This window comes from Canis lupus, chromosome 21, assembly GCF_048164855.1.
Source record: "Canis lupus baileyi chromosome 21, mCanLup2.hap1, whole genome shotgun sequence".
Taxonomy (NCBI): domain Eukaryota; kingdom Metazoa; phylum Chordata; class Mammalia; order Carnivora; family Canidae; genus Canis; species Canis lupus.
In genome coordinates, this window is record NC_132858.1 from 911,590 (window position 1) to 934,862 (window position 23,273).

The 23,273-nt window shown below is 58.5% G+C and overlaps 2 protein-coding genes across 7 annotated transcripts in view; one reads left to right on the forward strand and one right to left on the reverse strand.

Moving 5' to 3' along the window:
* The first annotated feature begins 1,643 nt into the window (after positions 1–1,643).
* Positions 1,644–8,279, forward strand: LRRC10B (leucine rich repeat containing 10B). The gene has a single exon (XM_072789376.1). The coding sequence runs from the start codon at positions 1,681–1,683 to the stop codon at positions 2,557–2,559; it is 879 nt and encodes a 292-aa protein (XP_072645477.1). The 5' UTR covers positions 1,644–1,680; the 3' UTR covers positions 2,560–8,279.
* SYT7 (synaptotagmin 7) overlaps positions 7,621–23,273 on the reverse strand; it is a 61,364-nt gene continuing 45,711 nt past the window's right edge. For all 6 annotated transcript variants that reach the window (XM_072789375.1, XM_072789373.1, XM_072789372.1 and 3 more), the window contains 6 exons: positions 22,870–23,005; positions 18,232–18,502; positions 14,393–14,562; positions 13,870–13,984; positions 13,163–13,362; positions 7,621–10,869 (listed from right to left, as the gene is read on the reverse strand). In XM_072789375.1, coding sequence (XP_072645476.1) covers positions 10,765–10,869; positions 13,163–13,362; positions 13,870–13,984; positions 14,393–14,562; positions 18,232–18,502; positions 22,870–23,005 — 997 coding nt within the window. In that variant the 3' untranslated portion in view covers positions 7,621–10,764. The remainder of the gene's footprint in view (positions 10,870–13,162; positions 13,363–13,869; positions 13,985–14,392; positions 14,563–18,231; positions 18,503–22,869; positions 23,006–23,273) is intronic.

Genomic DNA, 23,273 nt, shown 5'->3' on the forward strand with positions numbered 1-23,273 from the left:
TGGCTCAGGGCATGATCCCGGAGTCCCGGGATCGAGTCCTACATCGGGGTCCCTGCATGGAGCCTGCTTCTCCCTCTGCCTGTGTCTCTGCCTCTCTGCCTCTCTCATGAATAAATAAATAAAATCTTAAAAAAAAAAAAAAAAAAAGAATACCTACTAGGTGCCAGACCCTGTGCCTGCCAGGAAGGAGATAAATTTGCCCCCAGGGGAGCTGACGTTCCAGCTTACAAGGGGTTCTCATGCTCACCTTGCATTGGCCGCTGCTCTCTGCCCCTGGGCTGGCCTCCCTCCCTCCCTGCGGTGGGGATGAGAGTGGATGTGGGTCAGAGGTCTGGGTCCTTGCTGCCTGGACAGGGCCAGTTACAGGGTCACGCCCGCCAGGTTCAAGGGGAGGCAGGGTGGAGGGGAGGAGGCACAGAGCCTGCAGATGCTGCTGCCTGGCTCTAACCTGTACTCGCTGTGTGACCTAAGACAAGTTCCCTAGTCCCTCTCAGGCCACTTTCCCATGTTTCATATGGGACTAATGATGCTCTCCCTGAAGTTTTGGCGAGAGAGTTAAATGCACTGTTTCTGTTTATTGGTGTGGTACATGATTAGGAGCACGAATCCCAGCCACTCACCAGCGAGTGGCCTTGGGCGAGTCAAACCCTCAGAGCCTTAGCTTCTCCACCTTTGACACCGGGGTGATGAGGGTGCCTACCTCGGAGGTGTGCAAGGATTCGGTGCAGCGCTGGGGACCCGGCAGTCCGGGAGTGGCAGGAGAGCAACGAATGGTGGGGGGGGGGGGGTGCACAGCTGTCGGAGAGACCGTGCGCGACAGAGCTGCAGAAGGACCGCGGTCGTCCTTGGTGGCGCTCAAAGGGGCCCACGCGTCCCGGTCCTCTGCCCGCCGCAGCCTCGCACAGACCAGGAGGGACGAGGCAGGAGACCCGAGGTGGGCGCTACCCGGAGCCTGTGGGGCATGGGGGCGGGGCCTGAGGACGGAGCCAGCCCCGCGTCCCTCCCCGCGTCCCCAGATGTGACCCACCCCGGAGAGGCCCGGGAAGCAGCGCCGCTCCGAGCCAGCATCGTGAGGTGACCCCGCGGGGACAACGGCGATGAGTGGCCGAGAGCCTCTTCCCTTGGGTCCTCGGTTCCTTCTGACTCGCGGCGCCCGGTCTCCGAACGGCCCGAGGTGCCGGAGGTGTAGACGGCGTCGGGCGTCGGGCGTCGGGCCGGTGCGGGATGCTCAGGGCGCGGACCCCGGTCCCCCCGCGCGCGCCTGCTGCGGGCCGGGCCGGGCCGGGCCGGGGCGGGCGGGGGCGCGGGGACCCCGGGCGGGCGGCACCAGGCCCCGCCCCGCTCTGCCCCCGTCCGCCTCATTGGCGGCCGCACGCGCGTCGGGGGTTGCCAGGGCGACGGGCCGCGGAGCCGCGAGGCGCAGCGAGCCCGAGTCAGTCGCCTGCGGCGGAGGGAGCGGGGGAGGCGGGGGGCGGCGGCGGCGCAGCCCGAGCGGGCGCCTCCTCCCCGCGCGGCCCGGCCCGGCCCCCCTCCCGGCGCAGGCCCAGGCCCAGGCCCAGGCCGGGGCGGGGGGCCCCAGGAGCCCGCGCAGCCTCGGCCCCGTCGGGGCGGCCCGGGGGCGGCCGGGGCGGGGCGGGGCGGGGCGATGCCGGGCGGCGGCCCCGGCCGGGGCCCGTGACCATGGGCGTCGCCGAGTCCACGCCGGACGCGCTGCCGTCGGGCGCGGAGGAGCAGCTGCGCAGCGGCGAGCAGCAGCTGGAGCTGAGCGGGGGGCGGCTGCGGCGGCTGCCCGGCGCCGTGTGCGCGCTGAGCCGCCTGCAGAAGCTCTACGTGAGCGGCACGGGGCTGCGCGAGCTGCCCGAGGAGATCGAGGAGCTGCGCGAGCTGCGCATCCTGGCGCTCGACTCCAACAAGCTGGAGCGCCTGCCCGACGGCCTGTGTCGCCTGCCGCGCCTCACGCGCCTCTACCTGGGCGGCAACCGGCTGCTGGCGCTGCCCGCGGACTTCGCGCAGCTGCAGAGCCTGCGCTGCCTCTGGATCGAGGGCAACTTCCTGCGGCGCTTCCCGCGGCCGCTCCTGCGCCTGGCGGCGCTGCAGTCGCTGCAGATGGGCGACAACCGGCTGCGCGCGCTGCCCGCCGAGCTGCCGCGCATGACGGGCCTGCGCGGCCTGTGGCTCTACGGCAACCGCTTCGAGGAGTTCCCGCCCGCGCTGCTGCGCATGGGCCGCCTGCACATCCTCGACCTGGACCGCAACCGCCTGGGCGGCTTCCCCGACCTGCACCCGCTGCGCGCGCTGCGCGTCTTCTCCTACGACCACAACCCGGTCACCGGGCCCCCGCGCGTCGCCGACACCGTCTTCCTCGTGGGCGAGGGCGCCGTCGAGCGAATGGCCGAGCGCGACGAGCCCACGCCCCGGCCGCCGCCCCGGCGCGCGGCTCGGGCCTTGGAGGACGAGGACGAGGAGGACCTGCTGGGGGGCAGCAGTGGCTCCCGGGCTCTGGGGCCTCCCGCGGGCAGCCGGCCTGCCCTGGAAGCCGCCCCAGGACCGGGCACCTGAGCCCCGAGCTGCGGGCGGTGGACGGGCCGTTGTGGGACCAGGGCTCCGGGAAGGCCCGTGGGCAGCAGACGGACAGGCAGGCCCGGGGAGAACCTTCACGCATTCCTGCCCCCCCCCCCCCCCCAGAGACCCAGAGGTCCCGGCTTAGTCCATGCCCTGGGGCCCTGCAGGCTGCTAGAGCCCCTGACGGCACAGTCGAGATGCTGGCTTCCTTCTGGAACCAGGGCACTGTCCGCAGAATCCTCACCCCTGGCTGAGCCCGGATGTCCGGGGCCCCACACCAACCCTCTTCCTCCTGGAGTTTGGATCTCCCAGACCCGTCCTTTCTGGTACAGGAGCCGCTACCTCTGGGGTGGACCACATGCCTGTGGGAGACAGACTTGACCATGGAAGAGGGCCTGGGCCACGCCCCAGTGCCCGGGAAGGAAGTGGGAAACTGGGATTGGGGCCGCAACGCCGAAGCTGCCCTTGCTCCTCCACCGGGCTCATTGCACATACCTCCCTCTCCAGGCATCCTAAAATGTGCTTGGGGGAGGGGGCGCTTGGAAGGCAGGGTCTCCACCGCCCCCCGCCTTTGTTCTGTTCTGTGCTCTCGGCTCATGCCTGGAATCTTGCTGGAACAAGAGCACGCGCTCTCCCTTTCCCACAGCCTGAGCCTTCCAGCTATCAAGTTTGAAAAGAAGCCACTGTGCCTCTAGGGCCTCCTGCTTGGAAGAGAGAGGTTCTCTGCTCTGGGAATCTGCTCCAGAGCCTCCCCCACTGCCTGCACTCTCCATTCCCTTAAATGGACACAGTCAGGGTGGCTGGCACCGCGTGGGGGCATGGGACAAGCCCTGTGTGCCTCCACTCCGTCACCAGGGACAGCCTCAGGGGTGAGGAGTAGGGTGTCGCTCTGCAATTCCCAGGGCCGAATCTTTCCCATCCAAGCAATAACGGGAAGAGGGGGCCAGGGCCAGGGACACTCAGGGACATCATCAGGGGCTGGGGCCCCACATGGTAGTGTTATCTTTAGGAAGGAAAAAAAACAACTGGCTGTAAACATAAATTATATTTCTTGGAGAAAGAATGTGCGTTTCCCACATGCCTGTTTATTTATAAGCCCTGGGAGCACCGGGTCCCATCGCTATGGGGAACCTGCACTTCCCTTGGCACTGCCCTCTGTCCACATGCCCCCGCTCTGGGTCAGGCTGCCCATGGCCAACAGTCGTGTCCTGACTGGGGAACTAGTATCTGTCCTCAGTTACAAATGGCTTTGGCCGCTCGAGCCTAGTCTCCTGTCTCGTTCTCACTTGCTCTGCCTGCCAGGCACCCCTCTCACCCCCTTTTCTGTCCTTTCCAGCTTAATTTGTAGGTTCCCGGCTCTTAATATAATTTGAATCTCCCTCCAGCTGGGCTGACCTTTCAGTCTTCTTTTCACTGGTACACTCCCCACCCCCACCCTCTCGCCATATTTCTATTCTTCCCTCCTTTCGTATCCCTCGCCTGGTTTTCCCTTTTTTTAGTCTCTCCCTCTTTATCTCTTTTTTACTCTGTCGTGGTATTACTTTCTCCCCTGGTGGTTCAGGGGGAAAAAAAATAAAAATTTTAAGAAAAAAATCTAAAGCATCAAGCCTAGAGGCCCATCTCCCATGAGAAGATGGTGCCAGGCCACCATCACCATGGTGACAGGGCTGATGTCATACAAGACCCAAAGGTCAGGTCCAGCCCAGCAGCTCTAGAGGGAGGCTTGGGATGGATCTGGGAGCAGTCGGCTTGCAAGCGAGAGACAAGACCTTGAACAGACAGAAGGAGCTGGTGTGTGGGGAAGATTGGAGGCTGCCTCCTGCTCCAGGAGGACGAGGGGGTCAGGGGCTTGGCTGCAGACCTTATCCCTCCCAGGGTTCCTCAGGTGCCTCTGCTCCCCTTGCTGAAGCTCTGTCAGGGCCCACGGGCCTTCTGGGATCTGGGACCTGGGAGGAAGGAATTCAAGATTTTAAGATCACTCAAGATGGGAACGCAGCAGACCAGAGACTGTCCTCTTGCTCTATGACTCCTACTAGGGCACAGAGGAACTAGCCCTGGGTCCAAACTCAGAAGGCGTGCGTTCCAGTCCTAGTTCTGCTTTTGACCAAGTGACCCTGGGCAAGTCATGGTCCCCTCGGCCTCAGTTTCCCCATCTGCACACACAGCTGTTGGGTTTATTTAGATCTGATGCTACAGCTCAGGACGCCATGGAACCTGGTGTTTGTCTTCCTTCCTTTCAAGCATATCTTAGATGTAGGGGAAATAGGGGTTTGGGAAGAGCCACAGTCGCCCCAGAATAACTGCTGGCCCCAATAGCCCAGATTTCCTTCCTCTCATTGGTGTATTTCCCTGTGCCTCTCCCACTGCTTCTCTTGCCTGAGAACTCTAGGTGGGGCAGACGCCCCGTGAGTACCCCTGGGCCACTTCCAGGAACAGAGGGCCCTGCCTTGCTGCATTGTCAAACACCCTTATCCACAGCCACTCACTAGCCAAGCGGGGGCTGCCAAGGCTGAGTTTCTCTGCAGGGAGAGTCAGAGCCCAATTCCTAGCTTTGCTATTTGCTTGCTCTACCACCAGGAACCAGTTCCTCTTGGGAAATTAGACAGTTTGGTTAAAGTGGCTGTTGATTCCTGGCTTGAGAGCACTATTGAGGGTAGTCTTGGTCTCCATATGGAAACGGAGAGACCAGGGTAGGAAGGGGGCCATTGCCAAGGATAGCTGGGCATCATAGATCCCCTCAGTGCTGAAGACAGCACAGTATTGGGAGTCCCAGCTCACCCCTCATCTAACTGCCTGTGACTGCTCACTTGGCCTTGGGGCAGCAGGAAGAAGGGGAAAAGACTTTTGGGGGATATTTTTAACAGTGGCCCTGTCCATAGTGCCCCAGGTTGTCTGGGGCAGTCAGTGGCAGGTGGGCTTTGGGGGAGGATGCTGAGGAAGCCCTGCAAGAACTGTGTTTGTGCCAGGAAGTTCGGCAGCAGAGCAGGAGGGCAGGCAGTAGGGACTGTGATGACAAATGAGCAGAGGCAGCGGCAGGGCTAAGGACAGGCCCAGTGAGGGAAGGGGCTTGCTCATCCATGGGGTTCAGGCCGCCTATCCCAGTGCTGAATCCACACCCTGGGAGATCCCCTCTGTCCTAAGCTGATGGTCAGATCTCCATGTGGAATGGGTGGGACCTGCTCTTGCCCTCTCCCAGAGCCTCTCCAGAGCCAGACCTGGCCAGCAGAACAGCAGAGATTGGTGTGTGTGTGCATGTGTGCATCCTTTCTTAACTTTGGTACAGTCACCCCCGGCTCCTGACCCACCCTCTGGGGCTTGGGAACTGGGGGCCCTGCCCAGAAGCACCTGCCTGCCTCCAAAGCCACTATATTGGCTCGCTCAGCCACCTGCCCCAAAGCTTCCTTAAGACACCTGGGCGCTCTTGTTCTGAGGATGGACGTTTATTAGTACACTTGGGTGTGCCACACAGAACATGTATTCAGACAGGGGTCCCTGCCCAGGGGGGCTTACAATCTAAACAAGACACAACACACACACACACATGCACATACACGCAGGACACAGACACTGGGAGCAGGGCATCTTCAAGGGACACGAATAGTCAGGGGAGCCACAGGCTGGGGCATACAGCATGTTCAATCATTGTCTGTTGGGGAGGGAGAGGAGAGCAGGACGTGGCCCAGGATGGCTTTTGGGAAAGCAGTAGGATCCAGGAGGGAATTGCATGAGGCAGAGCACACCAGAGGCCACCAGTCCCAGGCACAGGGAGAGATGGGTAAATCTCTTGGTGAAGGCATGGATGCAGAGAGAGCCAACAAGGTGGAAGAGGGAGAACCAGGCAAAAAGTCCAGGAGGAGCCCCTGGGCAAGGGGCTGCCACATCTGCCAGGCTTGATGTGTGTGTGGGGGGGTCCCTGCTTTCGGGCCTGGCTTTCCAGAGCCATCGTTCCAGAGAGATCCTGAACAGGCATGGGGTGCTCTTCAAACTACTTACCTGACCTTAGGGCTCCCTCTAATCCCTGGGACAGAGATCAGAAGCCCAAAAGAAAAAAAAAAAAAACAAAAAAACACCCACCTTTTAACGAACACTGAAGCGGGGTTGTAAGAAATTCATGGGGCAGAAGGGGACAGGGCAGGCAGCCTTAGGTGGGGGTACCTGGTGCAGGGCAGGGAAGCAGTTGCCCACCCCAGGTGCTGGAAAGCAGGGGTGCAATGGCCCCCTTTGCTCTGGCGGGGGGCAAGGGCAGTGGGGGGACACATGGTAACAGAGGTGCGGTTGTTCCTTTTGTGTCTGCGACAAATTAGCACCTTCCTTCTAAAGTACCCTGAGAGCTGCCAGGCCTCAGCTTCCCCCCAGGCTGTGTGTAGGGTGGCAAGGGAATGGTTATTGCTCTTTCAAGAACTAAGGACACTGGTCCCAGGAGAAGGACATTACTTGCCCGGGACCACAGTGGCTAGAGAAGGAAGACACCAGGGCCCAGTTTCTTCAGACTGGGATTTGACCATGGCCTCTTTGGAGTCGGAAAGACTTTTCTAATCCTACAGGATTAAATCAGAAAAGGGTGGAGAGAAGCCAAAGATCCGGCCAACAGACCCGGAGCTCTTTCTTTGTCCCCACAAGGACCAGGAAGGAGACACTGCTCTGAAACCACGATGGGCCAGCCAGCAATCAGAGGGAGGTCGGGAAGGTGGAGGATCCCGCTTTGGATTGTCTGACCTGCCTTGGAGGGTTGTGATGGTCCCCTGGGAACCAGGAGGTAATGCTGGGCTGGGTGAACCAGAGGGTCTCAAGGAGACTCCACTCCCGACAAGCCTCACTTCAGGCCTGATCAGGATGGATGTATGGCTGCTCTCCTGATTTCTGGGCAGTTGGTGGGTTCAGATTCTCGATCTGAGCATAGGCTGGAAGCTCAGGGAGAGCCTTATCACCAGTGAACCCAAATCCCAAAGGTGACAAGGGGGAGACTCAGTCCCAGGCTCCCCATCCCCCTCACGCCACTGCCTCTTCCCCTGGGAGGTGAGGTAGGACTGGGGCCCGCAGAGGAAACAGCCGAGGCCCTACTTTTTCACGATCCTTTATTGATCAGAACGGGCCCTGCCACAAAAAGCAGGGCCCATTCCCACAAAAATATGATTTTGCAAAGAGGAAATCTTGCTGGCTTAGAGGGTGCATGTGGTGGAAAAATTTCGTATGGTTCTTTTTTTCCTTTTTTTTTTTTTTTTGTCCTGTTTTTCTTCATTTCTCTTTGCTGCATTTTTTTTTTCTCGTCATAGTGGGTTTCTGCCTATCTGTCTCTCTCTCTCTCTCTCTCTCTCTTTTTTTTAATAAAACACTTGCACTCAAGGACTCCAACACAATACAAACAGCGGCCACCAACCCCCACCCCTGGGGCCCCAGCCAGGCTGGGGGCTCTGAAGGCCCCCTTGGCTTTTTTTGTGGCTGTTTTCCTTGTCCCTTCCCTGGCGTCTGGCGCCAGTGGGCAGGTGCGGGGTCCTGTGGCAGGTGGAATTTGTACAGCAGTTATGTAGGGAGACGGTCACAAGAAAGGATACCTGAACAGGATAACAGCTAAGTCTGGGGCGCCCACAAAGACAGCAGATGACGCTCATGAAGGGGCCTGGGACACAGTGAAGAAGAGATAGATGGGCCCAGGCCAGCCTCGGCTATCCCTGGAGACTGCAGGGGGAGGGGCAGGCAGGCCTTGCTTTCCGGCTACAGTAATAATACTTTGCTCCCGGGTAGCACCTTCACAGTCCTCCTGCCAAACCCCCAGGTCAGGTGACGGCGGCCTCACAACCTCCCCTGTGAGGTAGGTGAAGTATTATTACCATCATTTTACAGATGGGGAAACTGAGGCCCTGCGAGTGTGGGTGATCTGCCCACGGTCCTGGGCCGGTGGCAGGGCTTCCGTGCCCTCCCCCCAGCCTCAAGCTCCCCATCCCTGTTCTCCTGCAGCTGTAGCCCGCCCCCGCCCTCACGCCTACCGCCCCTCCCGTGCCACCCGCTGCCCCTCCGGCCCTGCTGCCTCTCCCTGGCCTCGCGGCATCGCATCTGGACGTTGGGAAGACGCAGGCGGGCGGGGCTCACCAGCGCGCCCGGGTGGTCCGAGGGGAGCAGGCCCCGCCCCCGAAGGTGCTCTCCGCATACGATTGGCCGAGAGCTGGGGGGCGGGGCTCGGAAAAGGGGGATGCGGTTGCCCCCGTCGCAGGTTGGTTGGTTGGTTCGATCCCCGCCCCCCTCGCGCTCTGCCTGGGGCAGGGGGACACCGGGCGGGGCTGGCACCACGTGGTGGAGGGACACAGGGTCTGGGGGGGCGAGGAGGTGACAGAGCCCTCGTCTTGCAAGGCCTCCCGCAGCCCCCCCGGTCACTTGCACACAACGTGGAGCGCTGCCCTCCCGTCGCGCTGGGGCTGGTCGCCAGCCCGCCCAGTGGCCCCGCAGCTGGTGCATCTTCAACAAAGGTACAATGCAGAGAGATTGGGGCTTACAAGGACTGTGGCTGACTCCTTGCTTTACCAGGGCACTCTTCAATCTACACAGCGACTCCCCCACTCTGGATGCTCCTCCAGACCCTCTGGGGAGGGGACGCGCGCAGGCGTGGGGGATCCAGTGTAAGCCGTGTTGGTGCGCGCAGCTCCTGCGGGCAAAGGGCTCCCAAGTCCCAGGCTTTGGCGATGCTCCAAGCGGGGGCCCTAGCCAGGGAGCCCCTGGGGCCGGGCCCACCCGGGACGCGGCCGTGGACGTGGTGTCCGGCGCCACCCGGCGGCCAGTGCCGGGAGGGTCGGCCCCGCGCGGTGTCAACGCCCGCGCCCCGCGGGGGGCGGAGCGGCCGAGCAGGGATTACCCCAACCTGCTGTCCCCAAGGGGAGGCCAGCTCTCGTCCCTCCCCCCCTTCCCGGCTGACGCAGAGAAGCCACAGCGGCTTTGTGCGGGGCAACCTCCCACTTTGCACAATCTGGACTTTCCCCTGCTTCCTTTGCCTGAACTGAGGGGCAGAAGGCGCTGCTCCCAGGAGATGGGAGGGGGGTCGGGAAAGCTGGGCTACAGACCCCCACCTCAAACGGAAGGGACGGCGTGTGAGCACAGGGGTGGCAGAGGTCTGCACAGACAGGGAAGCAGCCTCCTGGGAAGCAGGGAGAACGCTGCCAGCTGGGCTGGGATCTGAGATCTGGGGAGGCTGAGGGCGTCTGGATGGATGGGTGTGTTAAGGGAAGAGAGCTAGTGGGGGCTTGGGACCCCTGAGGAGGAAGAGAGGGGGCCCTGGTGGATTGTGATACGCCCAGTAGGTGCTGAAGAGGTGTGAAATGATGTTCAAGAGATGAAATCAATGGACAAGGCGCTCCTGGAGAACTTGGAGCAGAGAAGGGCGTGGGGTGGAGGTGGCAGGAGGCAGCTCCAGGGTTTGCTCCCCTTCCCCCACCCCACCTTTCCCCTCCCACCCCGCACCCACCTCTCCTTGCCTACCCCCAGCCCTGTGCGTTGACCTCTCTCAGCCTCCTGCCCCACCCCACTTTACGAAAGCCTGCACTCTCTGCACTGCGGACCCCAGGAGGACAGGGAAAGTGTGCCCCCACCCCCATACACACATGTGCACACACATGCACACGCGCGTGCACGCGCACACACACACACACACGGTGGACACGACGCCAAGTACACACGTTGCAGCTCCAGGACCCTGGAGCGGGCTATATACTATCCTTGGCATTCAGGGCCCAGCCAGCACCTGAAACTGCCCTGGGATGGGCCTCTCCCATCCATGCTGGGGCCAAACGCCTCAGCCTCCCCTCTCCTGGGCCCACATCGGGAACTAGGGAGAGGGCAGCTTCTCTCCACTCCAGGCGCTGCCTTAAAGAAAACGGGGGACTATGCCCACCTGGCGGGTCTCTGGAGGGATCTGCCCATCTGCCTCTTTGGCCTTCACACTCTCCCCCACTTCTTTAGTATCAGCAAGTTAGGAAGGCAAGGGGCAAAGCAGGAAAATGGCTCCCAGAGCCCCTCCCCCAGAGCTGGACTGGTGGAGGATGAGGCTGGTACTTCCTTGAAATGGGGCCCAACCGACTCCTGGGACCCCTCCCTGGCCAAGCCCTCAGGGTCCTCCCTTCACCTATGGTGGGGGGCCAGGCCAGGCATTGTGCATAAAGTGGTGGGGGCATGATGGGGACCCAGGCCCTCAGCCCCCTGGGCCTCCCTTGGCCCCACTTAGGCCTTGAGCTGGTGCCACTGGGCCACCGGCTGCCGGGGACGGGCAATCATGTCCTTCCAGTGCTTCACCTCCCCGGGCCCGCTCTTCCATGACAGGTAGATCTAGGGAGAAAGGGAAGAGCAGGGTATCAGTGTCGATCTCAGAGGCATTGTCCCCCGCCCCCACCAGGGGGTGACATGCCATCTCCTCTGCCTGCATCTTAAGATCAGGATCACGGGGACCAAGGAGCCTCCACCAACAGTGACAACCTACCCTCGGAGGTTCCCTCCTCCTTTCTCCTCGCCAGCCTGACCTATTTTCCTTGCTGTGCTTCCCTCTGGGAGCCTGGGCATGCCTGGCCATTTCTCCTTAGATTCCTGACCTGTTCTGAGGTGGGTGTGGAGGCAGTTAATCCCATGCCCTTTCCTGCCCTGTTGGCCACCATCTACCTCTTCTCACTTTCAATTGCACCCACTTCCTCACCACTTAGTGAGGTGAGGGCTTTATATACTCATAAAGGTCAAGGCTTACTGAAGTCGGGGCTTTATATACACAGATCACTGAATCCTTACCTGTGAGGCAGTTGTATTATCCCCATTTTACAGCTGGAGAAATGAAGGTGCAGAGAGTGAACAGACTCACCTACAGTCATGGAAGTTATAAGTGGTACCGAGGAATTTACATCTAGGCCTTTCTGGCTCTATACTACAAGTCTGTGCCTTCTGGCTTGTTTTAGGGGCTTCGCAGCCTCGTGGAGCTGTGTGCTAGCTGACCCCAGCCTCGTGACTTATAAGCACTGGGCTCCCAAAGCTACCCAGGCCAAAGTGAGAACCAATCCTTCTCCACCTTGGCTCAGTCAGCCGAAGGTAGGACAGTTTCAGAAGGAGCTATAATTGGTATCTCAAGAACACCCAACACCAAAAGGCCAGGCTTCAAAAGAGCTTCGTGGGGCGCCTGGGTGGCTCAGTGGCTGAGTGTCTGCCTTTGGCTCAGGTCGTGATCCCGCGGTACTAGAATCGAATCCTGCATCGGGCTCCCTGTATGGAGCCTGCTTCTCCCTCTGCCTGTGTCTCTGCCTTTCTCTCTGTATCTCTCATGAATAAAAAAAATAGAATATTAAAAAAAAAAGAGCTTCAAAGTAGATATGATTACTTGGCCCTTGGCCTGAGCTGGTCAAGGAGGGGGCTTAGTAGGCTGCAGGCTTGCTTGGAACACATGACCCTGCTGGGGTATGGATGATGCTGCCCTGAGGAAGGGTGCCACTCCTGCTACTTGTGCCCATAGGTTGGCCATCATATTCCCTGGCCCTTGCTATCCTCTTTGAGGTCAGCTGCTTCCCTGGACCCCAGTAGCTAAGTTCTCTATCTCCATCTGAGAGTTGTCTCCATCTTGGCCCTCTTCCCCTGTGGGGGCCCAGGTCACTCTTTCTTGTTTATCCCATACAGGGCCATGCCCCAGGTAATGTGAATTTTTTCCTCACATGCTCCTGGTGTCCACCCTTCCCCTTCACGTCATCTGCCCTTCCACCTATCCTGATCACTGTTCTGCACTGCTCCTGGCCAAAGCTCTGTGCCCCAATGGACAAACATGCCCTTAGTAGGAATGCCTCAAAAATTACTTTCATTATAATGGCAGCTCACATATACATGCTTTAAGCGCTGTGCTAAGCACTGATTCCCAAGCCCAAACTCTCGACACTAAACCATAAAAGAACATGGGGACAGACATTTCAAAGTAGAGAAACAGAGGGGTTTATGTCACAGAATCACATCCTGGAAAAGCTCAAGGCCAGATATGGACTTTTTTTTTTTTTTTTTTTTTTTTTTTTGTGAGTATATGAGGAGAGGTCACTTCCTACAAGGAGAACATCCACGGATCTCAGGCAATGCAATTGTTACACCACTCTGTGAAGGGCTATAGGGTCAGTACTACTGGCTCCATTTTACAAGTGGAGACTCTGGAGGTCAGGGAGACACATGACTTGCCCAAAGTCACACACCATTTAGCAGCACATGAGGTGAGAACTGAAGCCTGGTCTTTGGAGCCTGACTGCAGCTCTCGACTCTGCTCCACATAGCTCACCCTCTGAAGCTGGGACCTGGGTAACACTGCTCTGTGGTCCTTATCCTGCCTGAGGGTCCTGTCCAGAACACTCCTTTTGCAGGGATCCAGGGCACTTCTTTCTCCCACTTCCTCCCTTCCATGCCCTTCCAGTGATCTGTCCTGTGCTGACCAACCCACAGTCAGACACCTGGGGAAGGTTTTGTCCTGTCCCCTCATTTTTGGATGAAATGGAGGCCCAGAGAGGGGAAGGGACTGGCACTTACCTCTCCCACTGCCCATCCCCGAGCTCACCTGCTACCCCTGCTGCTCCTTGTGAGGACAGGTGTGTCGCCCCACCCTCCAGGCCCCTACCTTGCCAATAACGTCATTGCGGCTAAGCTTGTCCTTGTCCATGACGGTGATGATGATGGTCGTCTCCCTCAGCTTCTCTGTGGGTATATCGAAGGCAAAAGACTCGTTGAAGATGGGGTTCAGGTTCCTCTTCATTGTCACCGTCTTCTTCTTCTCCACCCGCTTGTCCTTGTACATCAGCCACACCTTCACGTAGGGGTCTGGGGGATGGGCAGGAGACAGGTCAGAGGGACAGTGAGGGGGCTCCCCAGGAGAGGCTGCTGGGGCAGGAGGGACTGTGTGCTTTCCCTGGAGGGTGAGGAAAGCCCCAAGCAGCAAGGAGAGGCATCTGAGGGACCAGTGCAAACTGGAAGCAAGCTTGGCCATCACCCAGGTGCCCTACTGTGGACACAAACAAGGACACAGAGCCCCACAGAGGCCTGATCTGGCCCGAGGTCATGGATGAGAAGTGTCCAGGCTGGCGCTGGAGCCCAGGTCTCTCCTTCTCCTTGATTCTGGTCAGGACAGAGTCCAAGATGATACAGACCCTAAGGGTTCTCCCATGGGGGCCACCTAGGACTCTAGGGTAGAGGAGCTGAGCCCAGAGGTAGGGTGAAAGGGCTGGGGTGAGTGCCACAGCTCAGACCCTGCTCCCACATCCAGCATGATCCTTGTGTTCCCACAGTCTCCCCGGTCCATCCACCCTCTGTGTTGAGAGGCCTCAGCACCTGATGTGCCCCCGATGTCCATGGCTTTGAGGTTCCGAGCTTTGATGATGTTCACGATGATGGAGTTGGCAGAGGGGTTGTAGCAGAGAGATAAGAGCAGCTCCCCTCGGCTCCCCTGTGGGGGACAAGGTTGGGGGTAAGCCTGGGCCATGGGGAGAGGTGCTCCCCCCTCTTGCCTTGGCTCCCCACGGGATCCGTGTGGGGACTAGGGGAGGGAGGTCAGTTAGAGAACTCTGTGACTGGCCCCACTGCCCCAGGGCCCTCCCTGCTGTGGCCTGGCAGCTCACCCACCCCCATCTGTCACTTCCATCACACCTGGTGTCCCCTCATCTAGCAGCCTTGTGCACCCTCCCATGGAGCCCCTGCTCCCTGAACAGAGTGCCAGGTCCTTCTCACAGCTCAGGCTATTCTCCCCCGGTGCCAGCACCCAGTGCTGAGACCGAGGCTACAGGTGGACTAGGACCAGATCTGCCAGCCCCACCCCACCAGCCCCCACACCAGGGGCCCGCAAGAAGGGCCTTACACTCCCATCGCTGCATGGCTTCAGATCCTTCCAGAAGGTCTGCATCTGGGTCAGGTCCACCTTGTTGAGAGGGATGGACACCTCCCCAATGGGGTCATTGCGGCTGAACCGGTCATAGTCCAGGACCTGGAGGTAGAGGACCCTCTGCACCACCTTCTCGTAGGGGAAACCTGGGAGACAGACAGCATGGATGAAGAGGGGACAGAGGGGCCACATGGGGTCCAAGCAGGTCCGCGCTCCAGGGCAGGAAGTCCCTGAGACCGAGAGGGCTGGCCCTGCGCCTGCCTGCCGTCCCCTCACCGAGGCACAGCACATGATTGCTGAATTCAGACCTTCCTGAAGCGTCAGCAAGAACTGTCACTGTCCCATTTGTCCCTCTTAACAAATCTCCAGGTGGACAGCACCTTGTACATTTTACAGGTGAGGAGATGGCACCTCAGGTGGCTTACATCACTGGCCAGAAATCTCCTGGCTAATAAAGAGAAGACCAGGGACTGGTTATGCACTCGTTTGTCACATGTCTGTCTTGGCCAGGGCAGTGGCCCCTCTCTCCCTGGGCAGCCCTGCCACTGCCACTCATCCAGGGACAAGCCTGGGCAAGTGGCCCTGTCTGAGATGGCCACGACTGCCAGAAAGCAAGCCCTAGGAGGACTCAGGCGGAGGCAAGTGGACGTAGGTCCCGAGATTCCACGCTTCCCCTTCTAGTACATTAGCCTGTCCTTCATCGTTCCTCAACAAATCCTGAAGCTGCCCCCTTCTCCACCACCACCCCCTCATCTAAGCTGCTGGAGCGTTTTGCCTAGATAGTCACAAGAGTTTCCAAACCACCCTCCCTGCCTGCGCACTTTCTCCTACCATCCATTGTCAACATAGCAGAGCAATCCCTTAAAAATAGAAATCCCATCACGACACTCTCCCGCTTAAAGCCTTTCGGTGGCTCCCAGGGCACTTAGAGTAAAAGCCATGTGCCCTGCTTTGGCTCCGAGTCCTTCTGTACAACCTGGCTTGACATACTTTCCTGCCCCTCCCATGAGCACTCTTGGCTCAACGGTGGGCTCCGGCCACACCGGCTTCCTTACCAGCTTTCAAGCACCAGCTCCTGTCTGGAGGTCCCTCCACCACCTGCCCTGGCCTAAACAGGTCTCAGCTTTCCTTCCTGATGTCCCAAATGGCATCAGGTCCCCTGTTCTCGATTCCAGCACTTTCTTTTCACATCCCACACTGTGGGCTGTAATACAGACTCATCTGTTTCCTTGAATCTGATTCCCACCAGGCTAGGATTTCCAGGAAGGCATCTCTGTCCTTAGCCACAGGATCCTAGCGTCCAACACTGTTTCTGGCACGTAGTAGGCACTCGATAAATATTTGTTTAAATGAATCAATACTTGAAAGGATAAATAAATAGCAGCCAAATGGCCTGATGGAGCAGCAGGAGTGTGGGGGAGGGGGTGGGGGTGAGGAGGCCATGCAGCAGCCAGGGGAGGGAGGCTGAGGAAGGGCTGAAGCCAGAGTCATCGGGCCTGGGGAGGCTTGGTCAGAGGAGGGGCCAGCCTGGGCAATGCAGGGGCTGCAGGTCAGCCTAGAGACCTGAGGTGGTGAGATCCTGAACCATGGTGTGAGCAAGAAGAAGAGAGGATACCTGACACCTTAGCCCAGCTGGTGGAGAAGATGGAGGGAGAGGAAGAGCTCTGGAGGGTTCTAGCACTTCCAGCCAGATGTTAGAAGCAGAACTGTCTCTGATAGGAACTGGTGTGCTGGAAGAGGAAGTCCTATGTTTCCTAGCCCCTGAATTCCTTCAGGGTTTCCTCCTCGCACCGAAGGGGGCTACATCTGGCTCATCTTGGGTTCCCCTGGGGACCTGCCCAGGTGACCTTTAGCATCGATTCAGGTGAAATGGTTCTAGAAATGTTAGAGGCTCCAAGAGGTCCCCACACCTGAGTCAGCTCTCTCCAACAGCAGAGGAGTGAGTCTCTTATTTGGCAAATGCCTATTCATCCATCAGAACCCATCCTGAATGGCCCCTATTCTGGGAAATGTTTTCCAGCACCATCAAGGGGAGCGTCTAGTAGGTGCCCACAGCATCGGCCATGCAGCGTATGGCTCAATTATCTGCACACCTATGTCCTCCATTAGATCAGGAACACCCTGAGGGACAAATGGCTCTTGTTCTCTTTTGCACCCCCAGTACCCAGGATGGTGCCCAGCCCGTCGTCGGTGCTAGATAAATGTCTGCAGAAGAGACCAGGGAATCGAAGTTCTGCCTGTAAATCTCACCCCACCAGCTGGCCTCATTCATCCATCTCCAGACAGCTGAGCCTTCCACTGATTTGTCTCATCTCTAAACTGGCCCCCACACTGACTTGGGGAAGACAAGGGTCTGCAAACACACAAGCACCCACTAGCTCACCCTCAATGATTCAGCTGAGGTGAGCTGGTTGTCATCTTGCAGAAGGGGTGGGGTGCCAAGTGGTTGGGACACCAGGTGGGGAAGATTCCCTGGGACGCACACTGAAAATTCTAGAGGGCTGAGGGGCACCTAGCAGTTGGAGTGGTAGGGTTTATTCTCATTGGCTGACCGTGTCTCAAAAGGATAACAGCTTCTCTAAGTGGAGTCCAGGCACCAAAAAGGCCTGGAACAGAAATCACTCCCTGAACACAGCCCAGCTTCCTGGTTACCTTGGATCCTCAGAGATAAGAGATAAAGGTGGCCTTCAGAAGGGGTGCAGGAGAGAGGAAGGACATTTGTCTCAGTGGCCTCTAGGAGCCAGACACATGTTCAGAGCTGTTATTCCTGTGTGTCTGGATGTGGGCGGGGAGAGCAGTATGCAGGGTAGGGTGGGGAGGGCTCAGAGCAGGGGAACAGACAGTTTCTTTAACAAACTAGTGTAAAGGGTTTTCCAGGTATTATAAGTCCTTTCATAATTTCCTGATTTGTTTCATCCTTGCTATTGCTATCTTTGCTTTTAAAAAAAATATATTTTATTTATTTATTCATGAGAGACACAGAGAGAGAGAGAGGCAGAGACCCAGGCAGAGGGAGAAGCAGGCTTCCTAGGGGGAACCCAATGCAGGACTCAATCCCAGGACCTCGGGATCACGCCCTGAGCAGAAGGCAGACACTAAATCACTGAGCCACCCAGGTGTCCCTCTATCTTTGTTTTATAGATGAAGAGAGCACAGCACAGAGAAGTTCGGGAACTTGCCCTGGTCACACAGCCAGGAAATAAGTGGCAGAGCTGTGTTTCAAACAGACAGCCTGGGCCATAGCCCATGTCTCAGCCACTACACTATGCTCCTGGTTCTCCACTTGTGGGTCCTGAGGACGACTCCCTTCCTGCCTGCCCTCCTCAGGATGAGTTCCATGTCTGGGCAGGAACCCCAGATAGTGGCCTAGCTGTGCTCCTCAGCCTCTGGCTGTCATACCCGATCCCAGCTACACATAAAATGCATCAGGTTGGGCAGCCTGGGTGGCTCAGGGGTTTAGTGCCACCTTCGGCCCAGGGCCTGATCCTGGAGACCCGGGATCGAGTCCCACGTCGGGCTCCCTGCATGGAGCCTGCTTCTCCCTCTGCCTGTGTCTCTACCTCTCTTTGTTTCTCATTAATAAATAAATAAAATCTTTAAAAATAAATAAAATAACGGGGATGATGAATTCCTGAAAAAAAAAAAAGCATCAGGTTAACTGGGCTGAGACACGTGCCTGTGTGGGTGAGTACCAGCAGGCCTGTGCGTGTGTCCATGTGGGCTTCCAGGAGCGCATTGGTGTATGTGCCTCTGGGCAGGGCCTGGTGCAGGGGAAGAGGGGACTTCGGGTGGGGGCGGGGCAGCAGCGGCCTCACCTTCAAAGAGGAAAGTCTCATTCCAGTGGGGGTTCAGGTTCTTCCGCTTCACCTTGGTCTCCAGCTTGTGCTTCTTGTCTGGCAGAAGGTAGATCTTGACAAAGGGGTCGCTGGTGCCACTGAAGTCCTTGGCTGGCAGCTCCTGGGCCTTCATGATCTTCACGGTGAGGGTGGACTCTTGGAAATTGTAGCCGACGCTGAACTGGATCCGGCCCAGGTTCTCCCGGCTGCAGCCCTCGTGGGCCTCATCCTCTTCAGAGCCTGGGGAGAGCTGGGGGTAGGGGGAGAGGGCAGCAGGGTTGGGGAGGATTCTGCTTCCCCCAGGCCCCCACCACAGCCCAACCACACTGAGGAAGCCTCCCTGTGCTTGGAGCCAAGTCCTGCTGCTAGGGGCTTGCTCTCCCTCTGCTCACAATGTGGGACTGGTGGTGGCCCACCTCGGTCATATTCACATCTGGGCGAGGGTGGTCAGGTCACACAGGAGGGGCAGAGCCAGAACAGCCCCTGTCCCCCTACCAGGAACCTGAGAGCAGTGTGCACCCCACTCCCCAGCCTCCCCTAGAAGCTCTGGATCGGCCCACTGGCCCTGACCCCTGACCCAAGCTCCAGCACGCTCAGGTTTTGGCTCCCCACTCTCCTCCCCAACCCCACCCACACAGCTGCCTTGGTGTCCCCTGGGCCCCGAGCTCCCCCTCCTGCTCTCCACCCTTGACAGCCAGGCCAGGCCAGGGCTCACTGTGAAATGCACCAGCACAGAACCTGGGCTACAGAACAGATGAGGGAGGTTGTTCACATCTCAAAAGAGTTTACCGAGATATTTCTTTGGAAAGTGACTCTCCGGGGTTCCAAGGATGATGTGATTTACAAAATGAGAAAGGCGACTTTTCAGGAGCAACGTCTAGTTTGTGTGAGGCATAAATTCTCGTAGGAGTGCTAAAAGTACAGGTGTCCAGGCCCCGTCCTCAGAGAGCCTGATTTGTTGGGGCTGGAGGGGCTAGGCCAGCACAGTGGTTTACAGAGCATCTCAGCTCACTCCTAGGAGGCACCGGGGGCTGAGGGCCATGAGGAGGAAGGGATCTACCCGCATTCAGTCCCCACCTCCCAGGGGCAGGCTCTTGGGCCAGCCCAGCAAGGGACAGGACAATAGGACATAGGCGAGGAGGGAGGCAGGGTCATCACCTTCCCAAGCCAATGATGAAACTCTAGAGGGAGTTAATTTGGGGGAGGGTCTCCCAGCCACATCTCAGCTGTGGCTGCTCAAGGGAATACCTGCAGAAGTGTCCCAGCAGCCCAGGTCCCGTCCCAGAACCATGGGTCCAAGTGGCCCAGGCATCTCTCTCTCTGAAAGCTCCCCAGGTGACTGGATGGGAACCAGAGTTGGAACTCATGGTAACTGCTGGCCCATTTTCCCTCCCCTCTTTCCCTACAGGAGCCTTCCCTGTGCCTCCTTCGTCCTAGGGAGCAGCCCCAGGCTCTGAAATACTAAATAATACAGATAATAAGAATAGACATAGTGTGCACCTACCATGGCGGAAGACTCTTACATCACCTTCTTACTGAATCCTGACAACAAGCAGGGCGAGGCGGTTATCACCACTCCCTAGCTGAGGAGACCATCTCAGAGAGGTTAAGTCACACAGCCAAGATTGCACAGCATTATGGACCCTCTCTGACCTGAAAGCCCACTTTCTACCGCAGAAGACTCATGCCCCAGGGCAATTTGGAGACTCCTCCCCCCCAAACCCACCACCTCAAGACAGGGAGAACTCACCTGCCCCAGGTGAGAAGATTCAAATCATGCTAAGAACAGCAATGACCATGTCTGGCCTCAACCTGTGCCCTGTGTTTTGACTCATTTACTACCTCTCTGCCATCTGCGTGAGGCAGGCACCAGCCCGTACCAGCTGGGTTTTGAGCGCACAGAGGGGACTCACTTGCCTCATGTCACCCGAGTGTACAATAAGTTGAAACTCACAGCCAGGTCAGCGCCCAGCCATCACGGGGGCCCTTCCAGCTCCCCTCACTGACACCGAAATCAGCAACTGGGGCTTCATCAGCCACATGCTGGTCCTGCCTGGAGCTGGAAGGAGGGCTGAGCAGCCTCCCCTGCTCTTCCTCACAGTAGAAGAGGATCCCTCCAGCTCCTACCCAGTTGCCAGATCCAGGCAACCCTGCAGGCTCCCCTCCTGACCCACAGAAAATGTGGCTTCCCTCCCCAGGTACGGTATCCCCCACCCCACCGCCACCCCTGCTCCTGCCTGCTGTTGGAACCAGCCTCACTCCCTGTGCATCTCCGATTCTGCACCTACAGAATGGGACCGTAATATACATCTTGTGGGGTTCCTGGGACGATTAAGTGGGCTCACGTCCTGCTCTGTGGTCTGGCCCCTGCCACTGCTGGCTCCGGAACCCGGAGCCTGGGACATGCATGAGTAGGCAGTGGCAGCAAAGCACTTGCCCCTCCTGTTCCTTGTATAGTTTGGGTGGAGTCCCTGGTGACTGAAGCCCAGTGACCCCAGCCCCTCTGAGGTCCGTCTGGTCACTTGGCTCTCGGTTCCCAAACAGGGTAGTCTGCGGGGTGGGAGGCCCAAGCTGGGCCTGGCTCTGTACCTGTTCCCAGCTTTCCCAAACCATAGTCCCAAGTCCTAATTAAGGAGCTGGGGCAGCTTGAGGAGCTGTTTCCATGGCAACCAGATGGTCATCCCTACCATCTGGTAGATGGTACCGGGACCCCAGGGGAGGTGTCACCTGAGCCCCTGATCCAGTAGAAGCAAGCATCCAAAAGCATGCCAGGGCTGGGGTGACCGGATAAGGGTGAAACTTGGCCTCCTCTCTTGATCCCGTTCCCTTAGTCCCTTCTTCTGGACAGCTATGGTGGGGTGCCTGGCTCCTGACCCCCACCTTCTGATGGCCTGGGGGCTGCTGTCTTCCTCATCACTATGAATGACAATGACCCAGCTCTGGTCTAGGGCTGGGCAATGAGACCTCACCTGCCCATCTCTGAGCATCTGCTGAGCCCTGAGCCCACAAGTGGGCCCTGGGGCCTACGCTCCCTTCCTCTGTCTGAGGCTGTCAGTTCCTCCCTGGGGGCAGTGCAGCAGCCAAGCTGACTGGGAGTGGGCTGTTCCTGTCTGGAACCCAACCACTAGGAAGCTGTAAACAATTAAAAGGATGGGCAGGGAGGCAGCATAGGCTGTGGCATGGCCCATCCAGAGGACAGTATGGCAGGGCCCACCTCCCAGAGGACAGAGGAGGGCCAGGTTCATGGGGGCCTATGGTGGGCCTGGTGGGTGAGGCCCAAGGGAGACCAGATCTGGAACAGGGAGAATCTGATGCCCTAATCTGGATCCGAGAGAGATGCATATCCTAGGGCCCACTCAGTCCTGCTGACTGGGAATCTGCATTTTTAAAAAAGTTTTATGTATCCAAGTCATCTCTACCCTCAGCGTGGGGCTCGAACTCATGATCCCAAGATCTGGAGCTGCAGGCTCTTCCAGCTGAAACAGCCAGGCGCCCCATGGGAATCTACATTTTAACGACCTCCCAGTGATTTGTGTGCTTATTACAATTTGAAAAGTGCTGGCTAGAAAGGGGCAGTGGGGGTGATGGTTGGGGCTGGCTGGAACCCTAAACGGCAGAAGGGGAGGGCCTAGGGCGCTGGGGCCCCAAGGAGCGTGGCAGCTGCAGTGCCAGGGTCTGAGCAAGGGAACCTGGACTGGCAAGGGCTTGAGAGCCCACAAACTTGCTTCCCTCTCTCTACAGGAGGGATTGGGGAGGGGACTTGGGTCAGGAAGTGGAAATGACTTGTCCAGTAAGCAGGCACCAGGTTCTCAAGCTCATGCCCTAACCCTCCTTGGGACTTCTGAGCTGGCAAACCTTTGACTACACCCTACAAACCCCCAGCTGCCCCATCACAATGTCTCCACCTTGGGGCCCTGGCCCTCCTTGGGCTCTTTGGCCAGCACAGGTGAGGCAAACGGCTGGGACTCATGGCTGCCACCAGAGGGTGCAATGCGAAGCCTCAACCTCTGCTTTGGTGAAAACACCCCAGAACTGTAGGGCTGGGAGACTGGGGGTGGGGGAGTGGGGTGTGCACAGAAGACGCTCAGCACAGTGGTTCCCCACTCTCCCCACCCCCGCCAGGAATCAGGACCTGGGGGTTCCTACTCTCCTGTTATTTTTGGGCCCCGCTGGACCCCAGCAACGGGAGTTGAGGGAGGTCCCTGGAGGGAGCTCTGAGACCCGCTCACTGGGAGCTCCACCTCTGATCTCCACTCAGGGGGAAACCACTCCGAGAGAGGGGACACACTCAGCCCCAAGCCTTTCCTCCCACGTTCATAAAAATACCTTCTACGAATCGGTTTACTTGGATCCCCAACTCAAAGACCCAGAGAGAAACTGGAGGAAGTTGGGCATTCTTCTTCTCACTTAACAAATGAGGAAACTGAGGCACAGAGAGCCTGTTCTGGGGGAAAGGCTGAGAAAAGAACCCAAGCCTTGCTTGCTCAGTCACCACGCTGGTTCCCTTTCCTGAGCAGGCAACTCGCGTGCTGTCACCAATTTTCACACACGCCCCTCCCCGGCCCCGGCCTCCCAGCCCAGCTCCTGCCTGGTGCCCCGGCATCCTGCCCTTCTCACCATGAGCATCTCACTGGTGAGGGAGTTGACAAGATCCGAGACGGAGGAGCGTGGCTCGGTCCGGCGGTCAGACTCATCATGGGGTGTCTGGCCTGGCACTGGAGCTGTGTTCACTGCTTTCCCTCCTGCAGGTAACCTGGAGGCGGGGGGAATCTGAATGAGCACAGGTCGGCGGGTGGGCTGGGTTGGGCACCTTTGCCGGGGTGGCGGTGGCACCTCGTCTGAGACCCACGCAGCCACCATCTCCTTCCTGCAGGCCAGCGGGAGCTATGCTCTCGTCCACAGGGAAGCCTGATTTTCCCCTAAACCAGTGCCCAGGGCCCATCTGCCTCACCTGAGCATGATGCGGCTAGACTGCCCCTGTGAGCACCGTTCTGGTGGGTATTCCCACTGTTCCGGTTCCC